At 38.6% G+C, this 19,656-nt stretch overlaps 1 protein-coding gene across 2 annotated transcripts in view; it reads left to right on the top strand.

Annotated features, from left to right (window-relative positions):
• The window catches only part of APBB1IP (amyloid beta precursor protein binding family B member 1 interacting protein), an 880,024-nt gene that overhangs the window by 336,260 nt on the left and 524,108 nt on the right, over positions 1 to 19,656 (top strand). For both annotated transcript variants that reach the window (XM_086941655.1, XM_086941656.1), the window contains one exon: positions 13,954 to 14,267. In XM_086941655.1, coding sequence (XP_086797781.1) covers positions 13,954 to 14,267 — 314 coding nt within the window. The remainder of the gene's footprint in view (positions 1 to 13,953; positions 14,268 to 19,656) is intronic.

The raw sequence follows: 19,656 nt of genomic DNA, 5'->3' as shown, positions 1-19,656 counted from the left end.
AAACATGGAATTCAGTGTCACTTGGAATGCCGCTGGAAAACATTCTTACCAAGTTCCACAAAGATTGGAGTGATATTATTTGTATTTTTTGTGCTTCAGCTATGTATATAAAAAAGTTTTTTGATAACTTGCCAAAATCAATATCTGAGCTGAAGTGCTTTCCTTTGAGAGATCCTTGCCCCTTGCTAGAGGGTATGCTGAAAGCATCTTTACAATCTTCAGAGTTATTGAAGAATGCTATTGACTTTGCAGTCCATTCTGGTGCATTGTTTCATTATACCTAGGAACTAAAACGCAAATATTTCTCATTTTGTGCTTTGTGTGGCATCAAAGAAATATTCATCCTAACTATGTCATTGGCCAGTTGTTCTCAGTCCTAGATGCCGTGATTGCTATATTATCCATGTGGCTACCTTTTACAGAATTTTTGGTTAGTGATGATACCCAAGGCAAAAAATGTGAAGATGTTTGGACGCATATTGATAGTGATGGGAAAAAATTACTCTCTACTCAACATGACTGCTGTAGTAGACATAATCAAAAAACTATAGTCTGAAAAACCCTTGTCTACTAGGTGACCAGTGTAATTGTTGTAGATTTGAAACATCCCCTTGAGAGTAGGCTGGGTAACACTTTTAGTGTCTTTGGCGCACTGCAACATGCCACTTGGTTAGCAACGAAAATTTAGAGGGGCAGTTCCGGCAATGTTATTTTAGAATGCATCAGAAATGGCTTGCATTGATGCATAGAAATGACCCTTCACCAACCATGGCATTTGAAGTCAATGAAGCCTCAATGTGGTTCTTGATCCCTTCCGTAAAAGGGACTTTTCCCCAAACTTTGAAAAGTACTGCTTTATTTTTGACCACTTCAACAACTCTGAGGGCATATGCATCCAGTTCAACGCATATGTTGCAGAATATGTCCGAGAGAATTGCAATCTTCAGGTGCCCCAGTATTGGCATGGAATGCTATGCCAGTGACCAGAGCTAGCAAATTGTGTACTGGCTGTTTTGGCATTGCCCGTCTCGAATGCCAATGTTGAGAGGGCCTTTTCATGAATACAAGTTTACATGCGGAGGAGAGAGCAAGTGCGCATGACCAATGGCGTGGTCATTGAAGAAGTATTGTATAGGGTATCGCAATGAATTTGATTTGTACCATAACCACCAGAAAAACACTTTCCGTTGTTTTTATTGGCTCTAAAATGTGTACCCACTGATAACCATTGTTTTTAAGGTATTTGCTGACAAACACTGAAAAACCCCCACCAATATTTACCCAAAATAGAAACTGAAAACAGTAAAGCCTATTCATAAATATTATTTTTAATTGTGATGACTTGGACTAACGGCTAGGGTGGTCAACCTCAAATCTGGGGAACTGGGTTTGAGTCTCGGCAATGACGCTGAACATCCTGTGATTCTGGGCAAATCACTTAATCTCCCTGTGTCTAACAAAAATGAATATCAAGTTCGGGCTATATAAAACTGTGTAAAAAAAAACATTGCACCATGCACTGTTATGTTATAACTGCATCTTTTACATAGTCTAACTCTGTGTAAATTAATCATGCCTCCTGAAGTTTGTCCTAATAATTCTTTCACATACACACCGTGAAATTTGAAAAGCTCTCACAGAAAGTAGTACTGCTCTGGAGCGATAATATACGGAAAAGAATCTGCAATATTCCAGAATTAATGCCTCCTAGGACAAGAGCTTATGCAAGAGGAAAACATCTCCTAAGCCCTTTAATGCGCAATACTAAATGATCAAGTTAAAGAACACATTCCGGCAAGCATCATGGATTTCAGACATCCTCAGAAATTAATTATACGATCACATTACCAACTATTTAACAAGATAACAAGTATGTTACTCGTGTCACCCCAAATAAGTGACCATTATAGGTCCGAGTATCTATTTCCATTGATGGTGCCACTTAATGGAATCTAAGATACAGAAATACACTAGTAGACCAAAAGACAACAGTGATACACTGGTTACTCAAATTAAAACTTTTTTTGATTACCTTCTGCTCACCTTCCTAGAGAATATATCTACCATTCCACTGTCTGGCAATAATTAATGATTCCAGCAGCCAAAGCATAGAATGGTCAGAGTAAAAATCCTTCATCCAAAAACTATGGCTTTAATCCTTTAAAGTGAACACAGAGAAGGCCTTAAGTATACAACAGAATATGCTTACTAGTTTGTTCCACAAGAAATCATTAAAAAATTGTTAAAAGATATCTAGCTATTGATGAAAACTAAGTAAGACCTTCCAGAAAGGATCTACAAACAGCAGAAGAAAGTAAGCTGAGCTATATAAAATGTTTTTTTCCAATTGAATGTGATTTTATTCAATATGTCAAGCAGGTATTTATCCACATCTCTTCTTGGAGTAAACCAACACTTGTAAAAGTATCAAGTCTGATTTATTGTAAATAGTCTACTCTCTCAAAGTTTACTCCAGCCCTTCAGGGTCCTATCTAATTGAATTGCAACAGAGTAATTTCAGTAATTATGCATCACTCTTGTGAGGCGAAATTATGAGATTACTCCAGCTGGAGTAATTAAGAGTAATTTGGGTGAGAAATTCTACCACGGTAATACTAGAACAACAAACTAAGAGATAGCGAGTGGCTGCTGGCCAGTTCTGGTTTTGTCTAGTAATATTAAGTGCTGTTTTCTTAGCGCAAAATCCATCCTTTAGCCCTCTTTGGACATGAGGGTGCATTTTACATGAAAAAATAGCGCTAAATGCTGGTCTATGCTTCTCACAAAATTGTGCATAATTACGAGTCGTTTTGCAGTGATTACGAATAATTACACCAAAGAGAATTGCACTAGTTACACCCACCCGTGTTATATCTCCAGCCTTTAAGGGTTCACATTCCCTATTTCAGTCTTGGTCCCCTCTTCAAACAGTTCACTTAGACCCAAGGGTCACTCTTGGCCTCTTTTCCCCCTCACAGTGGGCAGGGATGCCCTAATCTGAAACACAGAGATATACCAGGTAAGGATTGGCACTGTTACCATTCTGTATCCTTAACTGACTGATTCCTCCATGAGTTTTATAGGTATTGGCTCCTTCTTTCTCCGCCTTCTCCTCCCAGGTATCCATCAGTTGCCACCTCCACTCTTCCCTACCTTATTTTCTCCCTCTTGTTCCTGTACCTCTAGGTTCCACCCTTTACAAGGGGAGGAGGTATAGATATTATTTGAGAGTTTTCAGTACTCCACCTTCACCTTGGTAAAACGGTCCGCAGCGGAAGGTCTTGGATTACATTTTAAAACCTCACTTTAAAGCTTTAATCTATAGACCTGCTGAACTACCTTCTGATTTTGTCATTTCATTAGCTGAAGTCATTACCCACACTCTGTCCAATATACTACTTTTACATTGCTGAGTGAATTTAACATTCACCTAGATAATTTGGATGATGCTAATGCTCAATCCCTCTTGGGCACATTTCTGGCCTTAAATTTGAATCAAGTATTTCAATCACCCACACATGTAGCTGGACACATTTTGGATGTTATTTCCACCAATCAAAATACCCTAAGAGTAGAATAACTAGTGGAAGTACCTTAGACAGATTACTGACTAATACATTTTAGTTGAGTGGATGTTAAAGGTTAATTTAGAAGAAATATTTTATGCTGGCCAGGCTACTCGGAAGTGGAATCAAATAAAAGAAGTAGACCTAATTTACAATCTGCAAAGTTCCCCACCTATTTTAACAGGCGGCATGGTTGGGATACTGCATGATTATGCTAGCTGCTCCACACTTTGGCCCACTCATAGAAAAATAAATACCGCTCCCTGGTGTTCAGCACAGTTAGGTCTAAAATAGAAAAAATTTAAAAATCTAGAGCGGAAATGGAGAAGAGATTACAGGGCAGAAGATAAAATTATACATAAAGCTGCTCTTAAATTGTATAGGAAGGAAATTAAAGTTGCACAATCAAATTTCTTCTCCTCGAAATTAATACATCTAAGAGCGAGCTACAGTAGATCTTTCATGTTGCAAGTCTCTTTTTACAACCTAAAGCCTGTAATACCAAGTTTAAACTCTCACTAGATCTTTGTAATGATTTGAAACATTTCTTTGAGGAGAAGATTCGGAAATTGCAGTTCGGCTTTAAGTCAAATAATCAAGAATATCAGGAGCAACACAGCCATCAATTTCAGTGTCAAAACACAATCCTGCCCAGGCCAGTTTAAAGCTAGTTAGTTTGGCGCAATCTGAATAAGTAATTAGAAAATGTAAAGCCAGATCCCCTGTGGATCCTTGTCCTCCTAAAGTGCTGGTTAAAGCAATTGAGATCCTTAACCTTGTGATAAATGCGCTGTTTCTTAACTCTTTGACTTCTGTGACAGTGCCATTAATCTGGAAAATGGCTATTATGAAACTGTTACTAAAAAAACATCTGCCTACTCAGAGTTATTAGCCAATTTCCAGCCAATTTCCTTTCTACCAGCTCTTTCCAAGATGTTGGAATAACCTTTGAATGCTCAGTTGTCTGAATGTTTGGAAACAGCAGGGCTCTTACATCACTAGCGGTCAGAGTTTAGACCAAAACTCAGTATGGAATTTGATTGTTAGAAGTTTCAGGGTATTTAAAGATCACTTTAGATAGAGGTTGGAACGCTGCCTAATTTTCTTACTTAGAAGCAGCATTATATACAGTATGCCACTCCCTTATGCTTCAAAGTTTGGTTGAGGTGGAAGTCTGAAGCCAGGCGTTGAATGGTTTAATTTTTTTTCATTGGACAGATATCAGTCAGTCGTGATATCCCAGTAATCCTCAAAGAATAAGGAGCTTCAGTACAGTGTTCCTCAGGTCTGCTTCCTGAGTCTGACACTCTTTAATGTATAAATGGCACCCTTAGCTGCGCTGATTGACTCATTTTGGATCAAAGCAGTATCTTATGCAGATGATACTCAACTTATCCTATCCATGGATAGAGTCTCACCTGACATCTCAGAAGTAGCTTTCAAAAACTGTTTAGCACACGTCAGCAAATAGATGCAACAGAGTCACATGAAAAGTAATTTAGAGAAGACAGAGATATTGGTCTTTGGGAAGCAAATAACTACCTTTGATAAATGGAGCTGGACTACTGAGTGACACCAACCCCCCCCCCCCCCCCCCACCCCCCGGCAACAGTGCAAAAAAACATGGGTCAGGGGGACAATGAGTTGTCATTTCTTCAGTAAATTCTCAATACCACAGGTACGTGCTTTGCCTTATTCCAGACTCTGAAAAAATGTCTTGATCTCTCACCTCTGGATGCAGTTGTACATGTTATGATCACTTTGCCTATTTGACTACGCCGATAGTCCAGTAGTCTCCATCTCGGTCTTCCTAAAACATTGATCAATGGACTGTAGATAGTGCAGTACAGAATGTAGCAGGGCATGCGATCTTAAAGCTCCCAAGGCATTCAATAATTTCGAGTCATCTAAGACAGTTAACTGGCTGCCTGTGCACAAGGGCATTCAATTTAAATCTCTAACCCTGGTTCATCCTTTATACCATGAGATCTGCCCAAAATATTGGAGAGGCAGACTTCAGCTCTTCAGTCCTGTTAGAAATCTGAGATCCCTTAGAACAAGGCTGCTCCAGCTTCCAACTTTCAGATGGAAGAGAATTGGAGGCAAATCTTTTTCTTATTTAGCTGCTAAACTATAAAATAATCCTCCCTTATCACTGTGGCGTTTGGATGATGAATTAAAATTCAGGAGACTACTCAAAACATGTTTTTTTTCTCTCAATAGTTTTGGTGATGAATTAAATATTTGCCCTGCCAGGATGACGATTCGGGCTCCTGTTACACTTTATAAATCAAATCATTCTTTCCAACCTATGTTCAACATAGTAAAGCACATCAAATTCTGATTATTTTAAGCAGTGCAGAGCTTGCGTGAAATGCCAGTTTCTGTCATGATGAGCAATCCATATGCCTGAGGCATAATCCTATACCTGCTGTCATTCCAACATCTTGGGGAGGCAGCAAACTAATCCCCATACATAAGAAAAGGGCAAAAGACACACATCAGAATTATCATCCTGTTGCCTCTTTTCGATAGTACAGCACTCTATCTGGCTTATAAAGACTTCTCCACAACATCCAACGAAGTTGATTGTCCTTGCTATTGTACAAATGGGACGCTCTTGATGTCCCAGAGTACTTACTTACAATACTAATGGCACTTCATACTAACACAGGGTACCTAATTCTATAAGGCCAAGATAGGGATTTGAGCAATCAGATCTCAACAAAACAAGCCTTAAGCAGGGATGTATACTGGCCCTCTACCATTTTCTCCTTACATATATGATTTGTGTTCACCAACCATGAAAGTCCATAAAATACGCTCCCTACTTTAAGTCAATGATATAATTGTCTCTTATTACACTCCCCATTGAGCATTGTATGTATTAACCAAGTACTCCAATAATCACTTCTGAATGTAAATGTAGATAAAAGCAAATTGATCTACTTCACAAAATATAATAAAAAAATAGCAATACACATGGGCCATTGGGTCCGCTCAATTGGAGAGAGTAAAAATGACAACTACCTATGGGTAAGAATATCTCAGAATAACTACAAATTGGCCCACATAAAGCAACTGCAGTCCAAAATCTCTGACCGGAGAGCTGGGCTTAAAAGATTCAATAATGACACTTGACAACATCAAAATCATGTATTGACGGTCTCCTAGGTTAAAATTCCCTCAACTCTATTATATAGATTAGAGCTGTGGTACTCATAGTACGACCCGCGGGCCGCCAGTGGCCCGGCAGGCCTTCCTTAGCAGCCCGCGGACCTTGCAGGTAATGTACCCATGGCCCCCCAGAGAGAAAGTGGAAAGAGAGAGAGGCAGAGAGATAGAGAGGAGAGAGAGAGAGAGTGGAGAGGAGAGAGAGAGAGTGGAGTGAGAGAGAGAGGAGAGCGGGAGAGTGAAGAGAGAGAGTGGAGAGAGAGACTGACTGAGAGAGAGACTAAAAGAGAGAGAGAGACTGACTGACAGAGAGACTGACTGAGAGAGACTGGCTGACTGCCAGAGAGAGACTGACTGGCAGAGAGAGAATGACTGGCAGAGAGAGAGAATGACTGGCAGAGAGAGAGACTGACTGAGAGAGAGAGAGAGAGAGAGAGAGAGAGAGAGAGAGAGAGAGAGAGAGAGAGAGAGAGAGAGAGAGAGAGAGAGAGAGAGAGACTGACTGAGGGAGAGAGAGACTGACTGACTGAGTGAGAGCAAGAGAGAGACTGACTGACAGAGAGAGAGATAGACTGATAGAGACTGACTGACCGAGAGAGACTGACAGAGAGAGAGAAAGAGACTGACTGATTGAGAGAGAAAGAGACTGACTTACTGAGAGAGAGAGAGACTGACTGACAGAAAGAGAGAGGCTGACAGAGAGAGACTGGCTAGCAGAGAGAGACTGACTGACTGAGAGAGACTGACTAACTGACAGAGAGATACTGACAGAGAGAGACTGACTGACTAAGAGAGAGAGACTGACTCAGAGAAGGAGAGACTGACTGACAGAGGGAGAGACTGACTGACAGAGAGAGAGAGACTGACAGAAAGAGAGAAAGGGGGAGGGTCTGACAGGGAGAGAGAGAGACTGACAGGGAGCGAGAGAGAGAGACTGACTGACTGACAGAGAGAGAGAAAGAGAGAGAGACTGGCTGACTGACTGAGGGAGAGAGAGACTAACTGACTGAGAGAGAGAGATTGACTGTTAGAGAGGGAGACGGACTGAGGAAGACAATGAGAGAGAGACTGACTGACTAGGAGAGAGCCTGACAGAGAGAGACTGACAGAGACAGAGAGACTGATCGAGAGAGAGAGAGTGACTGAGAGAGAGACTGACTGACAGGGAGAGAGAGAAAGACTGTCTGACAGAGAGGGAGAGAGACTGTGAGGGAATTGGTGTCAAAGAGTGTATGAAGCTATGCAATGCCTTTTAAGATTGCTACTGTCTGCTAATAAAAATGTATTATCAAAATTGCTCTTTGTAGATACAACTGATTTTGAAATACAGCGTTGTCGCATTGTCTAATGTTTTGAAACGGGTTTAATTTATTTTACTCTAGCCTCGACTCCCCCACTGACCCTGCCGCCACTGACCCCACCCCTACCGTCCCCACCCCTACCGGTGTGGCCCTCGGCCACAAACCACACTGTAATTTTGGTCCCCGACTGAAAGTTTGTGAGTACCCATGGATTAGAGTGTATACCACATGATGTTCAGAACTACCCAAATAGAACTGAGGGGAAGGTATTACAATCAATGTTTTCAGTACACAAGTATTTCTCTGTACCAGTAATGGAGAGGCATGTTTGACGTTTGTGGTGCCAGAGTCCCAGTACAACACTGAGATGGGTCTATCGACTATATCGGCACCACCTGATCATTAATCCATTAAATATGTGCTTTTGAGAGCAATATCAAATTCAATAAAAACAACATTAAAATACATATGTGAACCTCTGTGACACCTAAACTGGTGTGATAGTGGATCAGATATTATTCACAGTTAAACATCAGCAGATTAATCTTAAAAAGATTGTCCATCATAACAATTTTAAGTTAGCAGGTTTTTACATTGTGTATCTATTAGTGTGGACAAAGTGCTGGGCATACACTTGATCATTTACTTAGAGTCAAAAGGAGCTGCAATACACAGCGAAGTGAGTGTGTATCAGACTGGACAATACGTTATTGATGATGGAATAAGACACAGCGTTGTCCTCTGTGATTAGATGCTCTATACTGAAAGACAAATAAATAGGGCAAGAAACATTTGGGATTATTAAGTTACAATATCAGAAAATAGGTTAAGCAATAAGGTTATGAGAAGAGTGGATGCAAATTTTACATTAAAGCAATTTAAAGAAACTGTGAGAGTACTACCCAATAACAAACCATCTAGTGAATGTTATCTCCCTATTCAGCTTTTGGAAGAATATATCTCAATTATTGAACATTTTGTTCATTGTATGCCATTAATAGCAATCAACAGAATGAGTTTCAATACTACCTTGTTCTATGTACTTTACATGGAACCCTTCTTATATGAAAGCAGACTTGGAAAAGAAATACAATCTAATAAATAAGCGAGTGATTAACCTAGACGCATAAGGAAATTATGGTGTCCTTTTCACAAAGGATGAAGAGAATGCTCTGCCAATAATAAAATCAATCATATGCGAGTATGGAGAGGTAAGATACAGGCTCAACATGAATAAAACCCAGGTAATAGCTACTAATGGACCTACCCACCATTCAAACTATTTGAAGCTGAGCATAATATATAGGTGAGATTGTTATTGCTGTTCAGCTATATATATATATATATATATATATATATATATATATATATATATATATATATATATATATATATATATATATATATATATATATATATTATATACACACACACACACACACATACACATTTAGATCTAGCTCTTATTGCAAAGTAAGTTACCATGCCATATAATGACTCCCAATGTAAATCTAGAAAAATGCACCTTGATGTAATGACTCCAAATGTCCAGCCTATGACGTAATGGCTCCTGATGTGCTGCCAGTGATGTAAAGGTAGTACATTGCTAAGACCAGGCAGGAAATGCCTGTGTAAAGACATACAAGAGAAGCTATTTCTTGTATCCCCTCTTCAAGAGTGATTTTGCTGACATTATCTCAACTATTGATTGTCCAGCCCTCCAAGCTTTCTGGTAACATCATCCATTTGTGCTATTCATGACACAGTGAGGTGAAACCTTTTTCACCAATACACAACAGAGACTTTAACTCTACCACTCTCTTATCTGTTGAGGCTAAATGTATATTAATATCTTCAATATCTTCCTGCAGATCCAGAATTCCTCCTGTTCTAGTGTTAGCTAACATATACATCTCTTGGACCATAGTTTTGGACAGAGATCTCGGCTTCACTACACATGGCTCTTTCATTGATGAAGCAATAGAGAGCACAGCCGCCGTCTTATGGTCTGAGACAAACAGCTCAGGTTCAGATTCTGACACCAAGCAGGATGTCCTAGAAGCCAGACAGGGCAAGGAGAAATTAGTCCACACTGTCCCTCTTACTGTTCTTATTCAAAGCCTCAGAAGGAGTTAAATTACTCTTCAATGCTTCCAAGAGCCTTGACTTTTACCTAAGAAAGTCCACCTGACTCCGATGATGTCTGAGTTGTCCTGTTTGTCTGTTTTCAGATTAATCAATGTATTACAGATACAAACGAAACTCCATATATCACATCCAACAAAAAGCAAAAAACTATAAAAGAATAAGTAAACTGTTTATAATCAATCATTGACTCTTTGTTAATCATTGAAGCATGGCATTTCTGGTAACATTCCTAGAGTTGCTGCTACTTACTACTAATTCAGTACCAAGGCTCTCATGCTATGTTGACTTGCTAAATCCTTGCCTGCTTGCTCATCTAGTACTCACAGGTAATTACCCACCTCTACTCATCCCTGCCTTCTTCTTATAAAAGGGGTTCACAGGATTTTAATCTTATTAATAACTTTTAATGGTAGTCTCTTTGATTTATTGTGGTGTTTCACAAAGACTTTAGAAGTACAAGAAGTATCATTTAGGAGTGCAACATCACATGGTAACATATACCTTTGTGAAATGGCCCAAAACTCCCTAATAGTAAAAAAGGATAACAGCCTTTTCCGTGTGCACTAATTGCGTATAAATTTTCCCCAAATATTCCCATTTTAAATGTTTTGGAACCAAATCGCAAAAACAATTACGAGTATGTGAATAGTACTATAGGAGTAGCTATTATTACCAGAGTACTACTTCACTGACTCATAATTGCCTATGTGAATCAGCTCTACTAGGCTACATATTTCAGATACTGTGACACTCACATAATATAAATGGTTTGTGATGCGCAATGATTACCTGTCCCCCAAAACACTACTCTTTATCATTAGAAGAGAAACACATCATTGAGTTAAAGAATGAGAATGAATAAGACCAATTTAGCATGAGAAGCATGCCTTTTAGCATTATTTCAAGTCCCATTATGCTGGGAAAATTTGTACATCTGGGAACAGTTCCAATTCACATTTTCCTATTAAAAACCTGGTAAAATGTGCCCTGGAACACTTCTACTAAGAGACAAAACTTTGGGCCTCATTACGATGGCGGTCAGACAAGCGTCCGACCGCCATTGTATCGGGCAGGTGTCTGACTGACTACATGTCAGTGGTTACACCTGCCCAATTACAATGCGACCACCATGCAGTTGGTCAGAAAATTGCTCTTTTGCATTGCAGCTTTTGCTGCGGCCCTATAAAAGGGCTGCAGCACAAGCCACAATGCAAAAGATCAGTTTTCAAACATCCATGCACAGTCTGGCAGGCACCATGTGGTGCCTGCTACACGGTGCATGGACGTTCAGGGGTGCACCACATGTGCCCCCCCTTGGGCCTATAGTGGAGGCCCAGGGGGGACGTGGGTCCTGCTGGGGGCCCACAAAATCCAATTCTATTTGCCTTTACATGCCAGTGGGACTGCCATGTAAAGGCAGGAGGAAGAGGGCCATCATAATCCCTACAGCGGCGCCTCTGCAGCCACGCCCTCATTGTAGGTATTACGGTCGGACGGACGCTCTGACGGGAGGTGTCAGTCAGTCCCTTAATCTGCTGCGGTTCAACCAACCGCATTGTAGTGTGGTGGTCGGACAGCAGTGCTGGATGTGGGTGGGCCCGACATGACGACCTGTTGGTGGTGGGCCCACCAACATAATAATAAGGCCTTCAGTGTAATTGGTGCATGTAACTTAGATTTTGCATGTTATAACTCTCTCCAACCAGGAAAACTCAGAATAGGACACTACTTGGTAAATACCTTGCCCTACGGTACCTGCATTACCATACCATTTGCAGTATTACACCCCCAAAAATGCTAATATATGTTTTGGCCCTTGGTAATTTATAGAAGCCATCCTTTTAGAATATGTCATATGGCAGTGCTTCCACATGCATTGATATGATTACTTCTGTAATGTGACTTTTTCTGTGACTTTGGGCCCGATGTAGGTAAATATGAAATACCGATTCCTAAATACCGAATTTTACTGATTGGGTATTTAGGAATCGGTATTTCATATGTAGCTAAAAATTCAGTAAAAAATACTGAATCGGTAAAATGTGTTATTACCGAATCGGTAATGCCGATTCGGTAATAAGGAATCACCTTTCCTTTCATTCCTATGGGCGTGGAGGCCCATAGGAATGAATGGAAAGCCATCCACTATTACCGATTCGGTAAATACCGAAAAGGGGAAGCATATTCAAGGGTGGCAGGGTGTCACATTGACACCCTGTTGCACCCCTGATTCGTGCATTTGTGCACATGTGGCGCACATACATGCCCTAAGGGCATGTATGTCTGCCACATGGCACTGAGGGCATGTATATATGCCACATGGCACTGAGAAAAAATCAAACAAAAAATTGCTTTATTTAAGGTATTCGGTATCTACCACCAACTTGTAGTTGCACTCACTTTAAGGAATCGGTAATTTACCGATTCATTAAGATAAGGATTCAGTATTTTACCGATTCCTTAAAATAAGTAATCGGTAAATTACCGAATCCTTAAAACCTGCCTCCTACATAAGAAAAGGCTAAATACCGGTCGGTAATGGGATAATTACTGATTTTCGGCCGTTACCAACCGCTATTTAGCTACCTACATATGGCCCTTTGTATCTTCTGCAATACTTTTGTATGTGTAGTTCGTTATTTCAATCCTATGCTGTTATGACGGCTGTTTTACAACAACAGCAACATCTTGGCTCCGCATTAAACATGAACACCAATTAGGTTGTTCAATTATTTACTTGCTATTGTGTAATTGGTAGGGCCTCAATACTTTCCCTTTGATCTCTGATGCATGTAGTACTTGAGTTTGCTTAAGAACATCACAGGAACCTAGGGAATTTAAAGTGATGGATCACAGGATGATTTTGGAGGAACTGCATGCTTTGTGATCCTCCTCTGGAAGGGAGTGATGAGTACCTGTGTCCGCTGAGGTGTTATATTGATATTGGTGATCCTATGCCCACTACTCATCTCTCACTGTGTGAAAGGTGGAGAAGAGTATCACACCATTCTGTTTTTATACAATGATACATCTTTGAGAGGTGTTGCTGTAATTTAAACTCCTTATTAGGTAGATTGTTCTTCCCGTAGCAATAAGAGCAAACCTTTAATAATATTAAACAAATCATATGCTGACCACAAGCTTTGACACTCACATTGGTAGGATATTGTTGTCTGAGTATTGTCTGACATTATTATTGTGCCCGATATATTGTCTACAATAACATTGGTCTACTGGATTTAATAAAAGAAAATCAACTCCAACGTGATGATATTTCTGAGAGTGATATTTAAGACACAATATTTGTGTCAGATGATATTTCGGCATATGATATTCTGATATACAACCCTCTAATGTAAATATATAAATAAAATAGGCAAAATAGGCTGCAGCAAAAATTTGATGCATATTAACATTAACACAATTGAAATTATTGTAATATATCAGTGAGTTCGCCATCATTCAAATTTTTCAAAACAGCAAGTTATCTCTACTTCATCCACTTGACATTTTTTTACTGTTAATTCCAACTTTGTTTACCACTTCTGTTAAACCAACTATTTTTCATTAAACACATTGAAAGACAATATCTTTTTCAGTTTTTTCATATTTGTGAAAGCCTCATTTAATGTTGGTAAGCGGTTACACTATTGATAACATTATGGATTTAAATGACTGTACCATTCAAGTACACCATAATGTTATGTGCTCCTTGTTCGCGTCATGTCCATTCTCATTAGGTATTTTTGGATTTTTATTGTCAGAGTCTCTAAATGAACTGGAAGATAATGACCTGGACGCTTTAATGGCCGACCTCCTAGCCGATATCAATGAGGCTGAACAGAAAACACTTCAATCAAAGAAACCCAAGTCCGACTCACAGCAAAACACAAACTTATTTATTGAAACCAAACTTGGTGGTGCTTCTTCCTTTGATTATGGGTCAAGCTTTCCCGATAACACCAATCTAAATTTTGAGGAAGACTTACCACCGCCACCTTCATTTCCGCAACCTGATTTTGAACTTCCACCACCTCCTCCACCACCGCCACCAGAACCTGAAGAAACACTCACGCAGGTAAGCTATGTTTTTTATGTGGCATTATGTATGAAATATTATTCAGTTTTTTTTACATGAATGCATGTTCTTTTTATTGACTTCTATTGGACGAAGCCTGTACCAGAAATCTATTTTTTGCATTATGGTTGTATACATGTGGTTAAAGGCAGTGTAACACTTGCACAGTAATAGGAATACGTGCAAACATAATTATTTATTCATTTATTTATTTTTAGAACCTGGCCCTAGCCACTAGTGCAACAGGGTGCTTTCCTAGAAAAAGTGCAATTACAATATAACATCAGAAGGCAATCACATATTAGTTACTTATTTCCAGGTTCCATTTCTTGTTGGGTTAATGGAGGGGACTATGGAAGACAGAGTTAGAAAAGGTGCATTTTGAGAACATGAACAGTCACCAATAAATCAGTACACTCACAATGTGAAGATCCAGACACAATGAAACAGAGACATTGAAAGTTAATATTAAACAATATGTTCTAAACTGTTGTTTATACGGGAGGCAGGAACAGGTAGCAAGAGGTAACCAGGAACACAAATAGGTAAACAACCATGAAGTCCTGCTGTTGACTGGCAGACTTTTAAATAATTCAGAAAGAGATCTAGGATAAGAAAGACAAATTGGAATCCACAATATGCAGAAAGAGATGCAGACTGATACATAGGACATACAAGCAGTGACACCTTAAATAGGCAGATAAAGATGGACAAGTAGAAGTGAACAGATTTCCACACAAATATAACATTCTTATTCTCTAACAAGCTGTGAGAAATTGCTGTTAGAACATATTCAATTGTGAGAATCAAAGTAAATTATAAGTACAACATAAAACGAACCAGGCTTACTAATTGATTTCTGCTAATACTTGATTTTTACACTCTAAATGTGCATCCTCAAAATATTTTAATTTATTTAAAACTTCTTAAAATGTATTCACATCTCCATCTCACTCACACTGCTCACAAATATCAGTTTGTGTTAGCGTAAACACAATCTCACCAAATACCTGTTGCTGAAGTTCTCTAGTGATTAATTGCAGTACATTTAAGACATTAGCACCACTAATCCACTACTGTAGGGGTCATGTGAATATTTTAGTGTTAAACTGTGGGAAAATGTTGACAAAGAGAAATTAAAGAGTTAAAAAATACAGTCTTTAAAGAAAACTCAAAGTGAACCGAATAAATTAGGAGAGTAAAAGTAAACATATTTTAAAATAGAAGAATTAAAATTAAAACAATGCATACTACAATTTTCTGCTCAAACACAGGAGTAGAGAGTGTTAAAAAAGAATTAAAAGCATGAGGGACGATTTACTAAGAACCTAACAGATTTAAGATAGCTCTAAAGCGGTTTCAAGCTAGAGAAGCTGGATGAAGGCTTACCCTGGTTCAAACAGCTATAAACCTGTTTTATATATTAGAGTTATCTAGTTCTGGTGCATTTGAAGACAGTTTAATATAATTCAACGTTTGTTTCCCAAAAAGCATATTCATGCACAAATATCTGAAATCATCATTACAGGAGTTTCCTAATTGTGATAAATATTTAATATTTTCTGAGGTCTTTCAATCACAGACACAATGACATTCATTGGTAAGGTTTTTTTTTACCTTAATCACTGTTACCTGCAGTTGGCCTAGGCTAAGTACTGGGTTATGTTTCCTACAACAATATACTTAATTATACCTAAAATAAATATCCTGTTCCTCCCCCCCGCAGCGGAATTATGTTTTATCATACCTTGAAACCAGTATTGAATTTTAACCTTATACAATAATTCCTTTCCTTTACAATTATTCCACAATATTCTGTATTAGCAGTTGTTAAGATTCAATTATATGACACCAGTGGATGTAATGAGACCATTCCCTTAGGAGAGACAACCCTCAATGTATTGCATGCTTGCAGCACAGGGATAACAGTTGGAACACCCCAAATATCTCCAAAGAACATATTTTACTGTTTAGTCAGAAACTGCTAGGATTGTGTTGAGACAGTGGAGTATGAATGGATGACTGAAAACACTTGCATACGTCCCACAAAACAGAGGAAGTTGTCCAAGAAGCTGAGTTCTGTTGTTTCTGGCCCTAATCTTAATCCTCAGTTAATGGGATCCTCCGATTATTTTTTGTCTCAGTGGTGTCAGAGTTGTCCGATTTCACTTTTTCTAGAATATTTGCTAATATTGAGTATATTGTTTAACACTAAAATTCCACTCACATATGTGGTTGGGTATTCTTTTTAAAGGAATATTGGAGGGAGAGTTAAGTAAACTGAAAACTAATACTAGAAAAACATTATATTTGTGAAACAAGTGGCTACTCCTGCGGTACAGTGTTAGAATATATGGCATTGAATTGGTGTGGTGGGAAAGATCTGGGTTTTGGCTATTTGAGCATGGGTGGAATGTTTTCAGTCCTTCTTGGGGTGCAGTAAACCATGGCGATCTTAACAGCAGGTAGAAAAATAATGAAAGATGTAATTAGTTTAAATATGTTAGCAGTTAGAAGAAGTAATGTGTTCTTTCAACTGTCCTATCAAGGGCCTGATGCACCAAGCAATTTAACAATTGCAAACGTAAAATTCGAGCCTTTGTGAATACAAAGTAGCCTTTTTAAATCTACAACGCCCAAATTGTGACTGGGTTTTAGAATAAATACAGAATCTGTATTTGGAAGGGGCATGTAAAGGGCGTCCCTTCCAAATACAAATTCTTTAGCTTATTTATCAATGGTTGTAACCGTAATCTGGTTGCAAAACATTAATGTTAACCCCCATAATTAAAAGTAGTAGTAAGCATTTGAAAATGAGAAGTGGCAACTTGTCCTTTGTGATTGTCAACAAAAGTGTTTTTTACGAGCGGGCAGTAGTCCTTGGGAGCACTGCCTGTTTGTCACCATTTCTGTGACTTCGTCTAATCGCAGAGGATCTCAATTTGCATGTATATTAGTGAGGTAGGCCGAATTGTGACCCACTGCAAATTGGTATTTTGTTAACCAACATATTAATAGATCTGTAGAAGACTGTAAATCAATTATAATCAGGTCTGATCATGCTCAACATATATTATTTTTTCAGGCATTTGTTTGTATGTTATTATACAATTGTAACATTAAGGTATAGTGTGATGATAGACTCTAGAAGGGGTATGATATAGGTTAGATCACAAATTCAATGTTAAATCCATTTCCCACTTTGCGTTTGAGCGAGAGCTCTACGATTATTCAATAGGTATAGACTATATTTTGTCCTTTATTTGTGCATTTGAAGAAAATATGCTTGTGCCGATTCCAACTGAATTTTCTTGGTTGTCAAAGAATATTTAGTGAAGACTTTTTACTGAATTTTCTGAATTTGCTTTAACCCTTTTGAGATGATAAAGAGATTTCTCTAATAAAAATTGTAAAATTTTATGTCTTTTCTCCCCTCCTTTAAAGAGTGCCTTAGCGCTCTCTGTCTGTAGGATTGTACCAATAGACTACATTTGATACAGGTGGTGCCTGCAGTCAGTCGTTTACTCCCAATATCTTTTATCTTTTAGAGCTAGGTGGTGCCTCTCTATGTATGAATGGTAGCATTCCCTTTTGCCACAGAGGCCCATTAAAAGTCAATGTTATAAAAAATGCAGTTTGCTTTGAAATGTTTTCCTCTCTATTCTTTGTGGGTTGTCATTGTCAATTTCGAAATGTAAAGTTAAATTCTGAGTCCAGGAGCGGAATCATTTTCATATCAATAATTTGTTAATCTTGCATGGAGTTGACATCCTTTTTAACATCGGACACATGCACTATGGGTGGTATAAAACCAGAAGACGTTTAAACTTTAAAAGTTGTTAGTTCTTTTTGGGAAACAATGTGGGTGGTATTATTTTTTTCTATTATGTTTCTAAAAAAAAGAACTAATCGTTTCAAAATGTGGCTCACCTGTTAGGAATGCAGTTCTCTACAAAAAAAACACAACACTCTTATTCGCAGTTATCAATAACTACATTTGTACTGTGTTGCCTCTTAGATTCTAAGAATATTTTTCTTTTTATGACAGTATCGGGAAGAGATTTTCAATATATATGCAAACTATTCCCCAAAATAAAAACATTCATACCAGCAGGGACAAATATTATTAACAGAACAAAAAATTGAGGACCAATTTCCTTAAATGGCAATGACTTTCTATATTGTTATACTGGAATATTATTGAAGAGTGCAAAAAGAAAAACGATATTTTTAAAAACAATGTCAACTTTAATGGATTGCATAGTTTAAATATTAATACAGCCTGAAAAAATATGTAAATATATATGGAAGGATAAACGATATTTTGGGCCCACCTCTCTATCTAAAACTTGCAGAAGCCAGACAAGAACTATTTTCAGCTACACATTCAGCCTGCTGCCTAGGAAAACGGCAAGTTCTAAAGCTTTTTTGAATCCAGCACCATTACTTAAAAGGCTGCCACCCACCTTGGCCTAGGTTAGCATACGAGTGTTTTATTAGAATTGGATGATAATCACAAATTTAGGAACCAGGATTTTGGGAAACCCATGCCGTATGAGACTTGCTGTTTAGCTGCTGTCGTTCTCCTTGACACAAGATTATTTGTTGCAATCTAGCAGCCTCTTGTTGCCATTGCAGTGTCAGAATACGGTAGTTGTCTACCGTGCCTTAATGCAGTACTGTACTGATTGTTGCAGAAAGATGTTACTCAAACAAGGCCTAGTGAGATGTGGGTTGAGCTTATAATGGGGCATGTCGCAACTGTTGGCTGGTATTTACTGGCATGATCCTGGTCACTTAACATGCTACATGATGGAATTGTACATCGGTATGATTTACAAGTAATGTTAAAGCATGTCGGACCAGTAGCGGCTCGCACAGATAAGAGAGGTGGGGCAGGGGCGCAGTGTGGTGGAAGTCGACAGATGACGGGATAAGCAATATTAAATAAATTAATTAATAAAAACCGCATTACTTTGTGCTCACTGCATCGCGGATGTGGCGATGCGACGAGCGCAAAGTAAGTGGTTTAATTTAATTATTTCTTTAATATTACTTATCCCGTTGTGATATACTAACATATAATCAATCACTTGATGGATTATTTTCTTCAGGCATCAAACACGAAGTATCTTACTTAGTTTAAAAGAAAATGTCTGTTTCTTGGTCCTCAACAAGGCATTCGGATTGGAGGAGAGGTGATGCACTCAGGCACGTTCAACATCTTTGATCTCGCCGCATTCTATGCACCTCTGTTCTGCACAAGCTGACTCCTTAATGTGTAGCTGGAAACAAAGGAAGCTGAGCATTATCTGTGTTCCTAATCTAATTGCATCCCCAGAATACATTTCCCAAGAGAGTTACTCTCTCTTGTCACGTTTAGCTGTGA

The sequence above is a fragment of the Lissotriton vulgaris genome, chromosome 10, assembly GCF_964263255.1.
Source record: "Lissotriton vulgaris chromosome 10, aLisVul1.2, whole genome shotgun sequence".
Classification (NCBI taxonomy): Eukaryota; Metazoa; Chordata; class Amphibia; order Caudata; family Salamandridae; genus Lissotriton; species Lissotriton vulgaris.
The sequence above is the reverse complement of the archived record's forward strand: the minus strand, read 5'-3'. Positions and strand labels throughout refer to the sequence as shown.